This window comes from Trichoderma harzianum (genome assembly GCF_003025095.1).
Source record: "Trichoderma harzianum CBS 226.95 unplaced genomic scaffold M431scaffold_15, whole genome shotgun sequence".
NCBI classification, from domain to species: Eukaryota; Fungi; Ascomycota; class Sordariomycetes; order Hypocreales; family Hypocreaceae; genus Trichoderma; species Trichoderma harzianum.
Genome location: NW_020209263.1, coordinates 199,068 through 217,498, shown reverse-complemented (window position 1 = coordinate 217,498; position 18,431 = coordinate 199,068). Strand labels below are relative to the sequence as shown.

At 52.0% G+C, this 18,431-nt stretch overlaps 8 protein-coding genes across 8 annotated transcripts; 3 read left to right on the top strand and 5 right to left on the bottom strand.

Annotated features, from left to right (window-relative positions):
* Nucleotides 1-225: 225 nt before the first annotated feature.
* Nucleotides 226-4,984, bottom strand: M431DRAFT_260314 (hypothetical protein). Its single transcript, XM_024913866.1, has 4 exons — nt 4,731-4,984; nt 2,845-4,574; nt 2,450-2,792; nt 226-2,383 (listed from the first exon to the last, which is right to left on the bottom strand). The coding sequence occupies exons 1-4, from the start codon at nt 4,886-4,888 to the stop codon at nt 679-681; spliced, it is 3,936 nt and encodes a 1,311-aa protein (XP_024769752.1). The 5' UTR covers nt 4,889-4,984; the 3' UTR covers nt 226-678.
* Nucleotides 4,985-5,828: 844 nt separating this feature from the next.
* Nucleotides 5,829-6,914, top strand: M431DRAFT_96226 (hypothetical protein; the record flags this gene model as incomplete). Its single annotated transcript, XM_024924804.1, has 1 exon — nt 5,829-6,914. The coding sequence occupies one exon, from the start codon at nt 5,829-5,831 to the stop codon at nt 6,912-6,914; it is 1,086 nt and encodes a 361-aa protein (XP_024769751.1).
* A 2,153-nt stretch (nt 6,915-9,067) lies between these two features.
* On the bottom strand, nt 9,068-9,905 carry M431DRAFT_260129 (hypothetical protein). The gene has a single exon (XM_024913863.1). The coding sequence runs from the start codon at nt 9,771-9,773 to the stop codon at nt 9,285-9,287; it is 489 nt and encodes a 162-aa protein (XP_024769750.1). The 5' UTR covers nt 9,774-9,905; the 3' UTR covers nt 9,068-9,284.
* Nucleotides 9,906-10,037: 132 nt separating this feature from the next.
* M431DRAFT_95852 (hypothetical protein) lies at nt 10,038-11,030 on the top strand (the record flags this gene model as incomplete). Its single annotated transcript, XM_024924748.1, has 1 exon — nt 10,038-11,030. One exon carries the CDS (start codon nt 10,038-10,040, stop codon nt 11,028-11,030), a length of 993 nt encoding a protein of 330 aa, XP_024769749.1.
* Nucleotides 11,031-12,184: 1,154 nt separating this feature from the next.
* Nucleotides 12,185-12,945, bottom strand: M431DRAFT_260153 (hypothetical protein). Its single transcript, XM_024913864.1, has 2 exons — nt 12,930-12,945; nt 12,185-12,864 (listed from the first exon to the last, which is right to left on the bottom strand). The coding sequence occupies exon 2, from the start codon at nt 12,452-12,454 to the stop codon at nt 12,194-12,196; it is 261 nt and encodes an 86-aa protein (XP_024769747.1). The 5' UTR covers nt 12,455-12,864; nt 12,930-12,945; the 3' UTR covers nt 12,185-12,193.
* M431DRAFT_486050 (hypothetical protein) lies at nt 12,578-12,931 on the bottom strand (the record flags this gene model as incomplete). The annotated part of the gene is made up of 1 exon (XM_024916353.1): nt 12,578-12,931. The coding sequence occupies one exon, from the start codon at nt 12,929-12,931 to the stop codon at nt 12,578-12,580; it is 354 nt and encodes a 117-aa protein (XP_024769748.1).
* A 267-nt stretch (nt 12,946-13,212) lies between the features above and the next one.
* On the bottom strand, nt 13,213-14,974 carry M431DRAFT_260124 (hypothetical protein). The gene is made up of 3 exons (XM_024913862.1): nt 14,911-14,974; nt 13,888-14,812; nt 13,213-13,782 (listed from the first exon to the last, which is right to left on the bottom strand). The coding sequence occupies exons 2-3, from the start codon at nt 14,720-14,722 to the stop codon at nt 13,373-13,375; spliced, it is 1,245 nt and encodes a 414-aa protein (XP_024769746.1). The 5' UTR covers nt 14,723-14,812; nt 14,911-14,974; the 3' UTR covers nt 13,213-13,372.
* Nucleotides 14,975-15,031: 57 nt separating this feature from the next.
* On the top strand, nt 15,032-16,351 carry M431DRAFT_512290 (hypothetical protein). The gene has a single exon (XM_024919812.1). It carries the CDS (start codon nt 15,129-15,131, stop codon nt 16,179-16,181), a length of 1,053 nt encoding a protein of 350 aa, XP_024769745.1. The 5' UTR covers nt 15,032-15,128; the 3' UTR covers nt 16,182-16,351.
* The last annotated feature ends 2,080 nt before the right edge of the window (nt 16,352-18,431 follow it).

Here is an 18,431-nt window from a genome sequence, read left to right as displayed (position 1 = left end):
TAGACGATTGGACAAAGATATCTGTCATTATCATGACGTCTCCTTTTTTTTTCTGGGAGTATGTTGCTACATATTCCGTCTTTAGATTATTCCCTCTACTTCGCTACTGTTGATCGGGCTGGTCTGGTCTATCCTGTTTATTTCACTTTTTTTTTTGTATGAGATTGATGGTAAAGAAAGTATATGTGTTACTTTTTTTGTGGAAGAGGGGAGGAGGACTTCATTGATGGATGGACTGATTGACTAATTAGCTTGTGATTGAATTCATAGCGGAGGCGAATGACGGATTCTGCTTTTTTATCTATATCTTTGTTTATTTATTATTATATCAGTTGGTTTTATTGTTTATTAGTCTTGTGTTGCATGTAGGTTGGATTTTTCGTTGATAGGCTTTGTTGTAGATTGGAAGAGATTGGGAATCCATCCTGTGTTTTTATTGAGAAGCGGAGGAGGTACTTAAATCAAGAATATACACGCAAGTCTGAGTCCACTATTCAAGATAGTACTGTCGGAGAGCAAGTGATGTTTCCAAGAAGTAATTTATGAGAATTGAGCCGTTGAATAGCAAACATCAGATATATTCCCTCTTTTATCAGCGAAGAGTAAATTCACTCGAAATTTCCTTTAAAAAAAAGCCATACATTGAATACAAAAAAAAAAAAAAAGGACAACTCCGAATCATCCCAGTAATGCTAGTTTCTTCATCCCTGATATCACCGGCGGCTCCATCTTCTTGCCCTGCTCTTGCATCCACTCCTGGAACACGCCCTCACCACCCGTAGCTTTCCACTCATTCGCAGCAGCAGCCTGTTGTTGCTCCTGCTGTTGTTGCTCCTGCTGCTGTTGCTGCTGCTGCTGCTCCGCCGACACGGCAAACACCTCCCTCACAGAAGCCTCACACGCCTCCGTGACGTCTGCCATGAGTGTCTCTGCCGCGCGAGCACGCTCCGCCATACCTCTTCTCACGAGTGCAAACACCAGTCTCTCGACCTCGGACTTGGACGCCTCCACACGCTCGACCAGTCGTCGCACACTGTTGACGAGATACTCTTCCTCGTAAACAGTGCCCTTTCGGCCTCGAGCACGCTTCTTCTCCTCTCGTCTTCGGTTCTTGCTTGTAGCTCTGCTGACGCCCGTGCCGGCGGTACCAACACTGCCAGCCTTGCCAGTATATCGCGTGAACAAACTCGCCGAAGTGCTAACGCGCGAGCTTGCTGCGATGGAGACATCATCAGGGATATCCATCCCGCCAGCACGCTCACCCTCATAAAAGGCAAGAGGGTCTTCAGCAGCTTTGAGTCTTAGTTCAGCAACGCGAGGGACCTGTGCGCGGAGCTGAGCTTTGCAGTCGGCCAAGAACTCCGTAGTTCGACCAAGTGCCTCGGCGAGCCCGACGTCAATAGCAGACTCAAGAAGGTCAGGACGTGAGTTCTGAATGACGAGGCGGATGGCTTCGGCGAAATGGTAGCCGCGGCAGAGACACTTGACAGCCATCTCGAGCGAGGCAAGGTAATCGAGATGAATGGTGGCGGCAGAGGAAAAGTCCTTTGCCTCCCAGAGAGCATCTGCAAGAGCGGTGGCAAGCTCGGCTTTGTTGTCTGCGGAGAGAGGAGGATCTTGTTGGTAGGCAGTGAAGAGACATTCTTGCCAGCATGTGGCACCGGCTGAGCGGTAGCAGCTGGTTGCTTTGGCGTAGTTCTTGATTGATTCATATGCCAGGCCTGCTTCCCGGTATTGAGACTTGGACTCTAGGTAGATGGCATAGATTTCGGTCAGAGTCTTTAAGCGCGGTGGGTCGTATCGGTAGAGTTTGAGGGAATCTTGGTAGAGGTCGTGTTTGCTGGTGTAGTTGCACAGCTCATCGAATGCATCCAGAGCTTGGAGATGAGCCAGGGCCTTTTGTCGGCGGGCAAGATGATCGTCAATCTTAAACTTGCGACGAAGCTCGGAAAGGACATGGAGGTTCTGAATGAATGGGAGGTATTCTCTTGGGTCTCGCTGAGACTGCTGCGCAACGAGCAAAGCAAGATCAAGATTGTATAGGCCGAGGGCGTTCTCATACACCCGGTTGACATCTACCAGGAAGCAAATATGCTCCACAGCCTTTTCCGCAAGCTTTTCGTCTTCTTGCATGAGTTCAGCAACGAGCGTCAGTCCATCATCCATCGCAGGAGGGACCTTGCAGACGTGAGCGGAGATGATGTTTTGGAGATGAGTCGCTTTGTGAGACTGAAGGGCCTTGAGAACTGCGTCACAGATGGCATTGACCTTGGAACCGTGAGGCTTTTGTGGAGGCAGAGTTTCAGGGGCTGCATTGATGCCGTACGACTGGGCTTTTGTCCGCTTGGTGTCTTGATACATGGTCTGCGTGACATCTTCCTCCCTGTGAAACAAAGTCAGTGATTGGTGCTTGAAAGCATTTTTATTAGAGATCCTTAGTGATACGTACCTGAGCGATGAAAGGAAGAGATCAATGTAAGAAACCTCCTTAAGTTGATCCAAGAACAGTCCGACGCATGAGAGGAACTGCTCAGGCTTGTGGTCATACAGGATGTTCATATCGACTCGCTGTGATCGGCAGTATGAAAAGGCTCGAGCATAGTTCTTCTCCTCGATGAGGCTTCTGATGCCAGCAACTACCATGGCTCTGGGGAAGATGGTCTCCAAGTTGCCTCGTGGCATCTGGAGCACGATACTCATGTTGGTTGGCATTGCGGTAACTAGACGGGAACCACGCTCCACGCTGCGACATCGCTCATCCTTTTCGGGATCATCGCCAGGAACCTCCAAATCTAGACCAAGTTAACAGGCTGCCCGTCATATCTCACGGAATCTGAAGCTTACCTTCGACGTCTGCCACCAGGTGCACGTACTTGACGAAGTGATTATTAGTGGTGAAGATGAGATGGTTTGGCGTAACAATGAAGGATGTGCAGTTCTTGGCCAAAAGTCTAGAGTTTGCAAAGATGTGGCCCGATCTTGAAAGACCAAAAGCCATCTCAACGTCATCATGCTTGCTGACTTCGAACCACGGAAGCTGTGTCGTGAACTGAATGGGAAGAAGGTCATCGCCAGAAGTAGACAGCCTATACAATTTGCCGGACTGGTCTTGGCCGTAGCTTTCCACGGTAGAATCATCGTCCCGTGTTGCGGTGGCTGCTAGGGTCAGACTGCTGTCCAGCATGCTAATCTCGGCAGAATTTCCTTCGCCAGTAGATACAACCAGCTGCAGATGGCCCAGGTCATCTTGGTAGCCCATACAGCGCAGGCTGTTGTCGGACACCCAGCAGATTCTCAGGGGCATGTGGTGCTCTGGCATATTAGGGGTATCAAAGGGAAGCTTGAGCCGCTCCACTGGCCTAGTAGATCTTCCATTCTTCAAGGGCAGTTCGTAGAGATCCACGCCTTTCTGATGCAGGACTGCGAATGAAGAGTTCTGGTGTCCAAATGCTACATCAACAACGGAAGATTCCGCCCTAACCTCAAACAGGGCCATCGGAGGAGGCACGTTGGCAGTGCGAAAGGGAGTAATCTTGACGGTCTCGCCATCGATGACAGCAATTACGCCGTTATCGTTGGGCAGCCGGCATGAACCCCGAGATGTGTGGAAGATTTGCTCAGCCAGGATGAGACTCCCAGCGGATGCTGCTGCAAACCGGAGAGCCTTTTCTGAATGCCACGCTAGGCAGGCAAATCCCGGCTCCATGGCAATTTCTTGCTTGAGATACCAGTGGTAGTTGCCCATGGTCCATAGCTGGATGGTATCCGTGAGAATGACTGCTAAGACTGTCGAATCTGAGTTCCACTCGAGTCGGATCCTGGTGTCACTGGCATCCAAAGCCGTCCCGTTTGGCGATCGCAGAGTGAACTGTCCATGTCGTAGGCCGTTGCGCTCGAAAAACACAACATCAACTCGATCCGTCAAGCGCTGAATACCAGCAATGAGGTTGCCGGACGGTCTCCAGCTCAGAGCACCTTCAAACCCGTCGACCGGCTCGCTGGCGCTGTCAAGCTCTCCCTCACGAGAATACACCCTGATTACTCGTCGAAAGCCCTCTTGGACCGAGTTGATGGCAACAAATGCGCCATCTCCGCGCCAGCTAATGAATACCGCCCCGTCTTCGTTGGTGCTCGGAAGGCCCTGGTCGACTTTCTCAGGAATCGTGGGATCTCGGAGGGCCTTTGCGCCGCGGCCCTGGAACTGTGTTTCCTTCTTACCCCAACCAACAGAGACGTGCTTTGACGCCTTGAGATCCTCGTCTGTCATGGTGATTTCGGCAACGGGATCGAAAGCGCCTCCCATAAGGATAACAGTGTCGGCCTTGGTGACCACGGCAAGCAGCTCCTCGTCCGGGGACCATCGTGCAGCCGCAATTCCGGCGTCAATAGATCCCATAATCTCAATGTGAACATGTCCGGTCGAAAGATCCTCCCTAACTGTAATGATATCACCGCCTTCGAGAACGAGACATGTTGTACCACTGCCACTGAGGTGGTGGATATTGACGATGCGGTCGACGAGGAGATCGGGGTTGGGACTAGGCGCATCCCATCGAGTGAGTACGCGGCGGTTTCTTTAAGAATCTACATGTCAGCATTCTTTTCCCTTGTTTTACACAGCCGCAGAGATGGTAATTTCGTAAAGAGTGAGAAACCGCAAGAAAAAAGAAAATCATGCCCCGCCCCCGCCTCAGTCGCAAACCACAAACAACGAAGCAGCAAAAACGCACATGGAATCAGTGTCCGACAATCTGACCAGCTCAATCGTCGGGTTCTCGGCAGTCGGCCCGATGGTGCACACAATCTCGTCATTCTCGGGATCCCAGCAGGCGGCGGTGATGTCGGGATGCCGCCATCTCCCGAACCGGAGGTTGCGAAGGTTGCGCATCGTGAAGAGGCGGCTTGGAGGGGCTCAGTGCATGAGCGGGAGAGAAAAAGAAATGCCCTGGTCGATGGGCTGATCGATGAACGCGCGGAAAATCGGGTGACTGGCCTCGTATGTTCGTCTTCGTTTCCCTGCTCCAAGGGTGTAGTATTGCCCTTGTCGAAGTCGAGCGTCGTGGATGTTGAAGCTATGGGATTTACTTCGTTTGGCCGTAGAAAATAATTTTGGATATTTTTTTTTCCTCCACCAAGGCTGGATGCACAGCGATGACTCGCAGCCTGAAGCCGTACTTTTTGCGGCAGATCGACGCTAGCAAGGACCGACCTTGATTAACGTTTTTTAATAACTGAGCACAGTGCATGCAGAGTAATTACGCTTCTTTCATTATTATCATTATTGGGATATGAATTGATGCATTATGCTCTATGAGATAATCAGTGTAATTCTGTAGTAGACAGTCGGACGCAAAAACAAGATTTAGGAAGGTATTGACTTTGAAGTGCATGCGGGAATCTGTCGGCAAATGTTCCATGGCGTTGATGCTGCATGCACTGCATCCATCCAATGTAACCCCCGGCTTCATCACCGCCTGTAAATCAGCCCTTTACAGCGTCATCAGCGACCTACAGTGCGCTGTTGCCATTGGCCTCCAGCGGCAGATGACGGCACTCGGGCGAATCACGGGCAGCCTCCAACCTCGGGAATCAAGTTCTGGTCCTGCACGTTGGAAGCTAAATCATATCAACCGTCTTCTTCCGCCTCCTCCCTTCAATATTTGCTCTGCTCCCTTGTTGTCCCCTCTCCCAAATGCAATTCATTAGCACTTCATCTTTACATGTGCTGTTAAATCTCTAAGCATAACGAATTGACTGCAGCACTCGCAGCTGGCAGCGTTTGATTCCCAGCATCTCGTCAAGCCGTCACTCGGCGGTCAAACTCCACCATGGACGTCTCATATGTTCCTCACGCCGAACGCGTTCGTCGCAAGAATCGATCTTCCACCAATGTCAACCATCTCTCTCTAGCTCCTTTGACGACGAAGCTTCCCATCGATGATGACGAAGCCATTGTCGACGCCGCTGTGCCTCTGTCGCGACCGAGCACCTCATATCTGCAGGGCAAGTCTGCTCCCACCACGCCTCGGCTGCTGGCTAGCTCCGCAACCAAGCCTCGGTCACGGTCGAGGTCGCAGAACCGGACACCATCCGCCTCGGGCGCCCCAATCACCAAGAGCAAGTCGTCGTCGCATCTCACCCATGCGGCGAAGAAGTCTGCGACAGGCACATCGACGCCCCGCCGGCGACACGACGAGGGAACTGACGGCGATTGGCTGCTGAGGACAGGCGCATTGATGACTTTTGAGGCGCGAGAATTCAAAGGCCAGTCGTGGCTTGTCTCGCGGCAGAGCTCGACGAGTCTCACGGGCATCCGCAGCATCGAAGACGTGGCGTTTGAGGATGAGCTGGCGCGCGAAAGAGAGATGACGAGCCTACTTACAAGCAGGCGTGGCAGTCTAGCCGACGATGACATGTCCATTTCCGTCATTGGCAGTAAAATACACAGCCGGTCTCACAGCATTCACGGCAGCCGGAGTCAACTCATGACGCCTGTAGAGCGGCTCATCGACGACGGCTCATATTTCCCGAGCCAAGAGTCGCTTGCTGGGCCCGACTTCATCGACCTCGACGAAAGACTAGAGGAGCTGGAGCGAGACACGGTAGAGGACGCCGAGGCCGCAGTCAAGAGGCTGATGCGGCGAGGCACGGGGGCCAAAGCCGGGTGGATGACGAGCTTCATGGGATGGAATCTCTTCTCGGTGGATGAGCACGAGGAGGAGACGGATGAGGAGTCAGAGTATGACGAGTCGCTGGCGAATTCGCGATCACAGGAGGACCGGAGTGCTTGGCTTCAGCGTCACGTCGAAGGCCCTTTGGACCCGGAGGACTTTGTGCCGCCTCCAACGACCGACGAGGGAAGCTGGAGCGATGCGGCATGGCTGCTCAGCGTAGCATCAAAGGTGATATTTTGAGATTGGAGCACGCGGGCATCTATCATCCGGCAGCAGTAGTAATGAGTTCTCTCTTCAAAGCCGGCCTCATGAGCTTGTCATTCTATATTCTTTTTCTTTCTTCTTTTTCTCTTTCTTCTTCCAATCTAGTGTATTAATAGCAGTGGTGGTTTTTCCCCAGATGAATCGATCGATCGATCGAGCTGCAAGTGGATACAAGCTCTTTGACAGACAGAACCCGAGGCAGTGCATGGCCATCTAAGTCCATATAATCAATGACATGTCTGCTTACCTTAGGTACAACAAAGCTGTGCAACGTCCATTTCAACCACTCACTCAACATAGATCATACGCCCAACTTTGTACATTGGATTAATGCACCACGCACATCATTGCATAAAGCACATCCCGGCCCAGGACAATCTCCACCGCATGTCTAGCTTTAGGCACGGCTCGCCTGTCTCCCTAGCACTGCTGTACTATCTCCCATCCAGCTCAGCTTGTTCGGATCGAGAGACGGGCAATACAAGACCCCGGCCTCGGTTCCGACGGTTGGGACCTTGTCCATGCCGCGTCCCTCACGGGAAGACTTGGAATGAGACAGTCAGTCGTGCTAAGCTGTACGAGTACAAGCAATTTCCAGCGCCGCGGGACTTTGAATTCCCCCGCAGAGGCCTCATTGGGCAGAGGCACAGGCACCGTGTCTTGCCTGAATGGACGAAGGGATGTGATGTCCCAAAACCCAGAGAAAAAGGACCCTGTTGGCGTCTCTCCATTGCATACTTGTACATGTAATTCCCACTCCGGATGGGCTCCCATGACGCCTAACAGGAGCGGCATCATGTATGTATGAGATGTAATGCTATGTCATGTCATGTCATGCCATGCTATGTATGTACAGGTAAGGTATGCACTCAAAACGCTTCACAAGCAAGTTTATTCCAGTTTCACGGCGCCCAAGGCATTGGGTAGGAGTGGCCCCCCGATGGTAGTGGACATGTATTAGCCATGCATTCGCCGTTGCCGCTAGCTCTCACAGCCATGCAAGCCACCCAATAACGAGCCGGCAAAGGGAGAGAAAAAGGGCTGGAGAGAGACACTGAAGAGGGGAGGGGGGAACTCGGGCTGCAAGGCCGGGAACAGGGTTGGTTGATATTTCGATGCTACTCTCGAGTTTTTGGCGGAGATTGGGCTGCTCAGCTCTTTTTCACCCCCTCTTTCAGCTTCATCACCGTGACCTCTTCTGCACCTTTTTATTTAGGTATTTATTTTAATTTTGTTGGTATTGATGGATACAGACAGCCTGAGCTCAATTTCAAAACTACTGCAGCTAAATAAGGCGTGTGATGAATCGTGCAAGTCTCGTCTACCCACGTAGCGGTGCATCAACAAGAAGGCGTATCAAATATACAGCACCACTTCACTCACATGCAGCATGTGCTGTGCTGTGCATTCCTTTTTCCAACCCAAGAATTCAACCCTTGCATTTGACTCACCGCGGGCTGCTTTTTAACTCCGAGTACCCTTGTTCTCCCTTACAGCTGAGGCGAGAGTCCAAAAAAAGAAAAGAGATGAAAAATGATTTGGAAGGTGAGAAAAAAAGCAAAGAGCATAGCATACCTTGGTAGACCAGGGTTGGTGTGTGTATGTGTTGTGTTTTTGGTCCACCATCAAAGATTGGACGGAATATTTGCAAAACATCGGGCCATGATAATCGGCCCATTCTGCGGCTCTTACGATTTTATTCCTTGAATATTTTTTTTCTTTGCTTTTTTCAACAGCTTTCCTTTGCTTTGTATGCTATATTCAGCCTATCCAATCAGCTCCGCTGCCGCTGTTGGTCTCCCGCACCTTTAAACCATGATGGCTCGCTTAAGCCTGCCGACCTAGACATGTATCACAATTATTGTTTTATTTTTGCTTTTTTTTTCGTCTACCATCTTTTATACCGGTTTTAATACTCGTAACATGTAGGTACTAAGGGGGGGTCACGCAACAACCAAGACCAAGGATGCGGTGAGGCCTTTGCTGGAATCGCCCTGTCTTCCAAAGCTGAGCTCGGGTGCGTGCCATGATCCCCCATGACTTGCGATGGCAAATTTACATGCATGTCCATGTCCACCTTTTACACGTATGTGTCTCCCCCGTCTCCATCAAGTGGATATCAATCGTCGGGCCACTCATACTGTTAAAAAGTAAAAGCATCAAATCAAGTCCATCCAAAGCATTGACTTCGTGGAGCCCCCCCGATGAATATGATGCAAGGTTCACTTCCCAGCGCGCCAACCACATGCAATATAGTCTCGCTTCAGCATCACCCATGGATGGACCATTCGGCACTACTTGGAGCTTGCAATCTTGCTTTTTTATCCCGCCTTGATTCGCCTCTTTTTAGACCCCCCCCAAGGCTGCAGCCAAAAAATGGTCAAATGCCCTCCCGAAATCTCTGGTGACAAGTGACCAGCGGGATGTGGCTGGTCTGGTCTCATTGCTCCAGACAGACCGAGACCTGCAAGTATAAGCATAAAAACGGCCCTCCCAGGCCAATGTTTCGTAGTGCGTACATGCGCCTGTACATGAACATGCATATGCAAGCATCAAATCAAAAAGTGTAGTGATGCCGGTATTGGACCTCCCGGTGCCGCGGGTCGTTGGTCTTGCACAAGCTCCGTGTCTTGTCTTAGTCTTCTCGATCTGTATCGCCGATTTGCCTTTCCCTTGACTTCTCCTCTTGCATTCTCTTGCTTCTCTCTTTGCTGTTTTTGTAAAAGAATCACCTCTAATAGTCACCCTTTCCATCCTACATCTCCGTCGATTACATCTACTTCGTATATAGGGGCGGTAGCTGTTGGTGATTTCAAGTTTCTCTCGCACAATCATTTCCTACTTCCTGTCGGGACGTGGCTTTCGTCAGTCTTCTTCCATCACCTTCATCTCGCTCTCCTCCATATCTTTCTATTCCAGTTCGGTCGTCAAAACGAGTCTCGCCAAAGTAATAAATCGAAAGGAACAAAGTCTTGATGCCCGCCAAGTCAACATTAACATGCTGTTGACACCGGCAGAGCGTCGCCCAAACCGCACATCTACATCTCAGCCATTCGCTTCTCCCACCTCTCCTCCGCCCCGAATCAGAATCATCGACAAATGGCCATGGCAGGCAACCTCGTGTCGCAGGGCCGCGTCCACGACGAGCTGACGCACATCGTCATGTACGTCTTCTTCAGCCTGGCCCTCTACAACGTCGGCGAGCTCGTCTGCCACATCGCCGTCACCTTCAAGCGCTTCCGCGGCCTCTACTGCTGGAGCTTCCTGGTGGCCACCTGCGGCATCGCCCTCAACGCCGTGGGATTCCTGCTCCGCAGCATGGGCACCTCTCTGTCGTTGTCGACGTACGTCTACTCCGCGCTGGGCATCGTCGGTTGGGCGGCCATGGTCACGGGCCAGTCACTCGTGCTGTACTCGCGGCTGCACATCATCCTGCCTCGCGAAGGGCTGCTTCGTGGCATCCTCATCATGATCGTCGTCAATTCCGTCTGGCTGCTGGTGCCCACTACCGTGCTGCTATTTCTCTGCAACTCGCCAAGCGCAGCGCAATACCAGGTGCCGTACTTTATCTTTGAGAGGATCGGGTTGACCGTATTCTTCGTCCAAGTAGTCATCATCTCGGTGCTGTACATCCACGAGACGTACAAGATCCTGCGCAGCTACAGGGGGCTCGTGACGGGCGCAAACCGGACCACCATGGTGCATCTCATCCTCATCAACTTCGTCATCATCGCCCTCGACGTCAGCATCCTGATTCTGCAGTACACCAACCACTACGACCTCCAGACGGCGTGGAAGCCATTCGTCTACAGCATCAAGCTGAAGATGGAGTTCAGCGTCCTGAACCGCCTCGTCGAGCTTTCTCAGTACATGCGCCGCAACAGGGGCCTCGCCCTCATCGACACTCCGGCCGTTGGCAGCACAGCACTGCCGTTGGGCACAGTTGCCGCTGACGACGGCCGCATCATTGCGAGAAGGAGGAGCATCATTCCCGACGAATCTGCCTTTTCGACGGTTACGTCAAGCGTTGGGCTGAAAGCACCGCCAAGTCGGCCTGAGCCGTCCATTTCGGTATCACGGCTGCAAGTATAACGATGGCCAGCGGCTGTTTTTGCGGTGAGCAGGGTACAGGCACATGTGCATAAGAAAAAGTGCCGGGGTTGGGGTTGTTGTATTTGCTTTCGGACATTGTTGCAAGTTTTTGTACATTTTTCTTTTTTATTATTTTTGGTACATGGCAGGGATATCATTCATGGGTACAGGTTGGGAGTTTTCAGGAGGAGGAACATTGTTGTTTCGGTAGTGCATGTACACACGGATGGAGTCTGGGGCATGTCGTGACACCCGACGACAGCAACACGGCGTTTGTTTGATGGTTGGAGGTCGATATTCATCGTGTTTGGAGGCTTTTGATACTTTTAGCAGCAATGGAATTAGTGCTGCTCCATTTTACTCCGTATAACTAGGCTGTCGCTGTGGATCCCGGATCTCGCCACCCGATCTTGACATGTCCGGCCGATTTGGTTGATCTTGGACAAGACAGAATACACACAATGAAAGCAGAGATGGCATTCACGAGATTAGAATCGCTAAAATGCCCATTCCCATCAAATAGCCATCATCACCACATTTTTCACCAAAGCAATTCATAAAACTCCCCGCAAATCATGCCGCATCAAATGTCATTCCATCTTGACCTCAGCTCAGCCCAGCTGACGACGCCCACCGCCACACAAACCGAGGTTCAAACATTCCCCCCTCAACACCACAGACAAAGGCTTGATTACATAGATGGTGGCTTTTTTTTACTGGAGATGTTTTTGCTATCTCGTCAGCAACATGTGTGATACCCCGAAAAAAAGAAAACGAGCTTAGCCTCCCGTCTTGGCTCCAGCATTCTCGCCACGCCACGCACGCAGCTCCCGAGCTCCCGGTTCCGTGGGGTCATTGCTGTCGAAGTTTAATTCTCGTTTCCCTCTCTATGTCATATGTTCCTAATCCCGGCTCTTCCTCTTTCATTCCCTCTTCTCTTCCTTTTTACTTTCAATTAATTATATCTCGTATTGGATCATTTTTCCAATGAATGCTGTGAACAGCGACAAGTTCGTCCCGAGGAGAGCCGGAGCTCCGTCGCCTCCGCCTCCGCTTCTTCCTCCCCGGCCTCGCGATGTCGGCCGTCTCCTCCGGGACGACAGTAATATCGATCTCCCGCCTTCATACGAGGCGTCCACCCTGTAAATCCCCCAATCTCTTAGCTATCTCAGTGTTGCACAGCATGTGTATTGTATTCGACAAAGGAAAGGAGACAGAGAGACAGAGAAAGCGTATCTGCTCCCCTCCACGGCATAGAAATATGAAGACTGACAAGATCTCCTAAACCCCCTTCGCCCCCCCAAAAACAGCCGCAGACCAAGCGACGCACACATCCGCGTCGCCGTCCGCTCCTCCCTGCACGCCTCCAACAGCAACTCCTCCCTGCCATCCCTCATCGCCGGCCGCGACGGCCGCACCAGCATCAACACCACAGGCTACCTCCTCACAACCCCCATGAGCGCCAACCTCGACCGTTACGACCACTGGGGCCAGAGCCACCCCGCCGACGGCTCCGGCTGCTTCTGCTCCGACTCCGAGGGGTGCTGCTACTCGAGCCGCGGCGGCGTCGTGTGCTCTGATCGCGACGGGTGCTGCTGGGGGGATCGCGGGGGGTTCTTCTGCAGCGACCGTGAAGGGTGCTGCTGTTCCGATACGAATGGGTGCTGCTTCTCGAGCGACAAGGGGGCCTGTTGCTCGGATGGTAGATCTTGCTGCTTTTCGAGGTTCGAAATAGAAGATTCCCAAAGGGGGGTTCCGACGATGACGGCTGAGACCAGTTCGGTGAGGTATAGTCCAAGGTAACCGGAGATGTGTATTTTTGCTGTATCTTTATCTGTACCAGTATATGTGTTGGCGTTTGGGCTCTGTGCTGATGTTGGAATTTGTACTTGTATATGCATCGGTATTGGTATCGGCGTCTGGTTTATATAGCAGTCTAGGCCATGGCGTTGTGAGCAAACGTCGGGATGTTTATGTATGTAAGCTCGAGGACTATCTTCATCAGCTCTTCAGATACTTGTAGAGCTATCCATGAATTATTAAAATTGGCATCCATCAGCGAGCTTCGAGAATTGATGGGTCATGTCGTGGTAGAAAAGAGAAAGAAACGTGGGGAGTAAAATAAAGATAAAAATGTGTTTCCATTCCGCTGTATAAGTAAGTAAATTCGAATCAAATTGAAAGAAAATCCATCGCTTCCCAAATCCCGCTAAAGTTTCGTATATCATACATCAATGCTATCTGTCTGTCTGTTTGTTCATCAACTCATTCTCAACATCCAATTATGTATAATAAAAAAGAAAAGGGAAAGGATAAAGAGAAAAGTCTTCAAAAAATGCTTTTTACCAAGCAGACTGCGTCGAGCCCAGCATCAACTGCCGCTGGTAAAACCGGCCCCCGGTAAACGCCGTATAAATGTCGTCCACTCTCTGCTCCAGGTTCTTGTCCGTCCGGATCGCCTTCTCCACCCGCCTCATGCGAGCCCGGCTCAGCATCACACCCCGCGGCCGGCGCTCCTCGAACGCGTACCAGCAGTGCCGCAGCTCGTGGCCCTTGAGGTTACAGGCGGGACACAGCGGCGACTCCGAGTCTTTGACAGAGGCTGCGTCGTTGATGGCCACGTCTACTTCCGACCCGGAAAATTCAAGATCGCGAATCTCTCGGTACACCTCTAGAAACGTCCACAGGCGGTCCTCTTCGCCCGGCGAAGTAGCATCCAGCTCTACCACTTCTTTTTCGTCCGAAGGTTCTGCTTGTATGCGTCCGGCAGATGTCACGTCAGTGCTGCTTCTAATCTCGCTCGGAGCTTCTGCTTCCTGTCGGTTATTGACGTTGGTGTTATTGTTGCTGCTGCTGCTGCTGTTGCTGTTGCTGCACTTGTGCGTCTTTTTAAAAGCAATAGCCTCCTCAGCCTCCGTCTTCCACTCAATGGCGGCGAGGTCCAGCCTGTCAGCCCCCATCATAAACTTGTCAAACAGCGGCGGCGAAAAGGGCAGGATGCAGTCGGCCAAATCACGCAGCCAGGTGCCGCAGTGCGTCTCCGGAAAGTTGAGCTTGTGGCATCTCGTCACGGCGCTGTACCACTCATGAGCCCAATCCGCCTCGTTGTTGTCAAGGTCGAAGCGCTCCAGCACGCCGTTGTAGTGGCTCCGCTCAATCTCGATGCGCTGGCGGTACGTCGGGGCCGTCGTCGCCTTCAGGATCGCTATCCACTCGCGCAGCGACTGCTTCTCGTCGAGCAGTTCTGCCTTGGCCGGGACGATGGTACGCAGGATCAGCGCCTTGGTCTTGTCGACCATTTCGTTTTGGCGGTCATACTCCTGCTTCTTGGAGTAGTAGATCTTGTTCTGGTTATGGTAGAGGCCAAACTCGTCCTTGGTGAGCTCCGACACGTCTCTGGCGTGAGGATTGAACTGCTGCACCTGAGGCGGGATTGGGCACGCACGCAGGTCGTCAACCGCCTTGTCGGACCACATGTACCGCCAGATGAAGACGTCGACATAGGGCTGGATGTCGCGCCGCCACTCGTCCCAGTCGCGATACCACTTGAGCACCTTAGGCTCATGGTCCAGATCGTCCAGCAGCGTCGAGTCGTCGTCGCCCGTGTGTCTCCATATGTCGGGATGAGGGTGAGGGTGAGGATGAGGTTGAAGGGGGGGTTGAGGGTGCGCAGGCGCCGTCGATTCCATCATGAACTGGATGCTTTGTCGTCCGTCCTCTTTTCCTTTTCCCACTTCCTTCTCCCAAGAGTAGAATTGCAGCAACGGGGATCAGCGCAGCGCCTGTGTTGGGTTAGGCGTCAAAGCGAAGAGCGGGAGAAAAAGGCTGATCCATCCATAGGATAGGATGAGCCAAACAGATCGCTGTGCCGTCCTCGTACCTGTGTACAGTACACTGGTCTAATTGCATTATCGGCATGTCGAAGATCCACCTGCACGAGCCGAATCAGACGATGCTATGCTGGCTGATGCGTGCTTTATGAAGCGAGGGAAAACAGGTCAAATCAAGGTGAGACGGCCAGCGATAAAAACGTGGTTCCACATGGCAACGGCAACACCATAGACTGGCAAGTGTAAGTGCAAGTGTGCTGTCTCTGCCATGGCCAAAGTCCAGGTCGGCTTCGGCGCACGTATCCCGAAGTGCTGCGTGACTCCCACCATCGCCGCTTACCCGGCAGCCCAGAGAACCAGGAGGAGTGCTTATACTTGTGCGAGTACACACTACAGATGCAGATGCAACATCCCCCGCGCGCATATTCCTCGAGGCCATATTAGGAGTATCGCTACTATTACTACAAACTTGAACAGAAGTGCCAGTGCTATGCAGCAAACAGACGCCGGGTGGAGTAGAGAGGCCCTGGACGAAGCCATTGGCAGCGGGTCTCTCGACCGTGTTCTTCATTGGATCGGTACAACACCGAGCAATAGCGCAGCAGCAGAACTCGCTGCAGAAGCTCGCGATATCCTCATTGCGCGCGCTCAAGACCCATTAGTCATCCAAGGCATCAGCTCAGTCCTGTCCAAGCCCGTCAAATCCAGCGATGACTTTTACACTGCCTGTGCCGGTCTCGACAGCATCCTCAGCGACCTTCCCCTCGCAACACTGCGACTTTACAAGTCCGGCATAGAGGCTCTGGCTGCCAATACCGCATACAGTCCTTCAGGGGTTTCGCTGCCGTCCTTGACAAGCCGGGCAAGAGATGCAATCAAGTTCATCGACTTCCCCGAGCTGACATGGGCCCCAGAGCACAAGATGGACTACATGGCAGAGCGAAGTCTTTCGGAGAGAGTCCACACAGCGCAGCAGATGGAGCCCCATGCCAGGGACCTGCTCGGCTGGCTTGCCGACTACAACTGGCCGCCTTACTCGGGCTGTGTGAAGCAGCTTGCTCGCTTTCCCGAAGTGGCAGTTGACCCGATCAAGGAGATTATCGAAGACTACCGAGATGATGCAGAGTGGTTGCTGCATCTTCTGGATTTTGTAAAAGAGAGTGTGCCTGTTGGGGTGCTGTGGAAAAAGCTGGAGCCTGAGCTATCGTCACTGTCCAGCATCGAGGCAGATGACGAAGAGAATAGTGATCTTGCTGAAACCGCCAAAAGTATGTTTGGACAGCTAAATGAATGGAAAAGGGAACAAAGTGGTAACAAATAACGCCTCGATCCAATACGACCAAGAGACGTTAAAGAAGGTCTTTGCTCCAGATAATCTGCTGCTGTTTCATAGACATTCGCAACTCCATCTTACCTATGCGTATATGCTTTCTGCCTCTTGCCAGCCATTAGAGATAAAGTGTAGTAACAATAACTTACACTATGATTTCGTGAGGTTTAATTAGAAGGATTTGCGAGTAGAGATATGGCTTTTATCTTCGTTTCCGACATAATGAAAGTCCCGACGAAAGACCCGATGAAATTCCCGAGCTTCTCTTTACTACTTACAAGGCCCTTAGCATCGATCTCCACCCAACGCATGGCGAGTTGTCCGTACCCTGGGTATGAACGCCCAAAGATTCCATTGTGTTGTATTTCTTTCTAATAACAAGCATTAGGATCAACAGCCGAGCTAGGACTGCGTTTCTACGGTTGGCAAGATGTTTCAAATAGTTCACGATTGAGTTGCTTGGTAGCGGTAGCATGCAGGAGACATGCAAGTCAGGCTTACTAAATACGGTGAAGAGTAGCAATGTCAAACACTTGGGCCAAATATCGGAATGCCATGTCGTCTTTAATGAGACGGCAGTTGGCAGAAATATAGCTTTTGTCCAGGGACGTGCGGGTTTATTATAAATCTTGGCAGAACGGCTTTGGACTGGATACGATTAAGCATTGAAGCATGGTGCCTCCTTATAAGCTTAAACACTGGAAGCTACTAATGCCGCCTTTTTTAACCGCGCTGAAAGCCAACAGACACTGGGAAACTGCGTTGTGCTCCAGTGACCAGGCCTTCGCCCTCGTGGAGATGGCGATTTCATTTCTTGACTAAAGGGTGCATGTGTTCTGCTGGCTGCCACAGACCCCTCCGGCTTCCCTCCCTTTTCGTATCAGAGCGGTCAGTGGAGGGTTGCCTGGCCAGATTGGGTCATCATGCGTTGGTCATCCTGAGTGATACGATTCCAAAGGATTCCCTAGTCGTTGCTCATCGGCGCTGGCCGGCCCTTCCATATGAAGACCGACTCAAGTCAGCTGCCTGGCGGGCTGCTTCGCGCGACTCCCGCCATCCTTGCTTCGCCAGCGCCAGTCCTTCGCCCTGCGCCGCGGGTTGCCAACGTGAGACCCGGCCACCGTGCTCTCTGATGCCACAACATCATAACTGAGTCGCTAAACAGCGTCCATGTCACTTGGTGGTCAAGAGGCGTGTGCTGGGGGCTGCCGATCATCGCCCTGTTTGACCACAACTACACGGCGCTCGAAGTCTAGAACGCTGATAGACAGAAACGAACGGCATGCCAAGCCGGATACTGGCTTCAAGGATATTTCGTTAAGCAGTTGCGGACGTTGTTTCGCCCCGTTGACGACGCCACGGCGGTTGGGATGAGCCTCCTCGCGCAGGATTGCCGCTCCCTCCTCAAAGGGCGGTTTTGGTTGATTGATTGTCTGAGCTCGAGGCGTCCCAGCAGCTTCATGTCGTGTCCATGGTCACAACGTGACGCTTCCAGCGGCCCTCGTAGGGCCTAGCGGTTTTGCTTGGGCGCAAACTGTGGGCTATTGCGTGAGCCGTGGATCTTCGGACTCTCGGAGCTGGGCTGTTTTAACCCCCTCCAGGAGAACGGCATAATAAGGGGTTTCGCTACCAGAAGATTGCATATACACGCACACTCGTGCTAAGCAGCATTTGGTTCAGCTGCTGGTGCTGCCCCCGTAACTTTTCTCGACCGGCGTCGGCTAGGATCTGGCAATCCAATGGCATCTTGATGGACGTCGGAAGTTTAGCAAGGACCAAGGCGGCTCCTACATACGAGTACAAGCATCCGTGGTTGAGGTGGGAGTCACGAGCCCCGCTAGTGTGGGAAGCTTGAAGTGGGCAGCTGGGATGGCTTACAGGCAGTAGTACCGGTACAAAGTCTGGAGGTCTCTGGAGAAGGGCAAGGTGGTGTGTACATTTCTTTTTGTTAAGCACCTGGGCACCTTATGTGAGTGAACCCCTAATCTCTATAGTATCCAGGTATTCGTGAATGAGCATGTGCGGAGACGGTAGCCTGTGATTCTAGAATCCCCTGAAAGAAGCTGAAATAGATCATGGATGGCTAATTCGCTTTAAGATCAATGTAGAGTACAGTATTCAGTACATGCACTTATAGGCAGTCAGGCTTGGCTCCGTTGCGCAAAGTGTTGCGCAAAGTGCTTATACTGGGCTGCAACCTTGCGGTATGATTTCCACTGCAGCTTGGCTTGCTTACTGTAC

Bases quoted from the DNA above. Each gene is read 5' to 3' on its own strand.
- M431DRAFT_260124 (XM_024913862.1), bottom strand. From the start codon at position 14,722: ATGATGGAATCGACGGCGCCTGCGCACCCTCAACCCCCCCTTCAACCT. The intron at 13,783-13,887 runs GCAGCAGCAGCA...GACGCATACAAG, and splicing joins GTGCAGCAACAGCAACAGCA to CAGAACCTTCGGACGAAAAA.
- M431DRAFT_512290 (XM_024919812.1), top strand. From the start codon at position 15,129: ATGGCCAAAGTCCAGGTCGGCTTCGGCGCACGTATCCCGAAGTGCTGC.
- M431DRAFT_260129 (XM_024913863.1), bottom strand. From the start codon at position 9,773: ATGATTGTGCGAGAGAAACTTGAAATCACCAACAGCTACCGCCCCTAT.
- M431DRAFT_260314 (XM_024913866.1), bottom strand. From the start codon at position 4,888: ATGCGCAACCTTCGCAACCTCCGGTTCGGGAGATGGCGGCATCCCGAC. The intron at 4,575-4,730 runs GTGCGTTTTTGC...AGATTCTTAAAG, and splicing joins TTGTCGGACACTGATTCCAT to AAACCGCCGCGTACTCACTC. The intron at 2,793-2,844 runs GTAAGCTTCAGA...AACTTGGTCTAG, and splicing joins CCTGGTGGCAGACGTCGAAG to ATTTGGAGGTTCCTGGCGAT.
- M431DRAFT_260153 (XM_024913864.1), bottom strand. From the start codon at position 12,454: ATGCTGGTGCGGCCGTCGCGGCCGGCGATGAGGGATGGCAGGGAGGAG.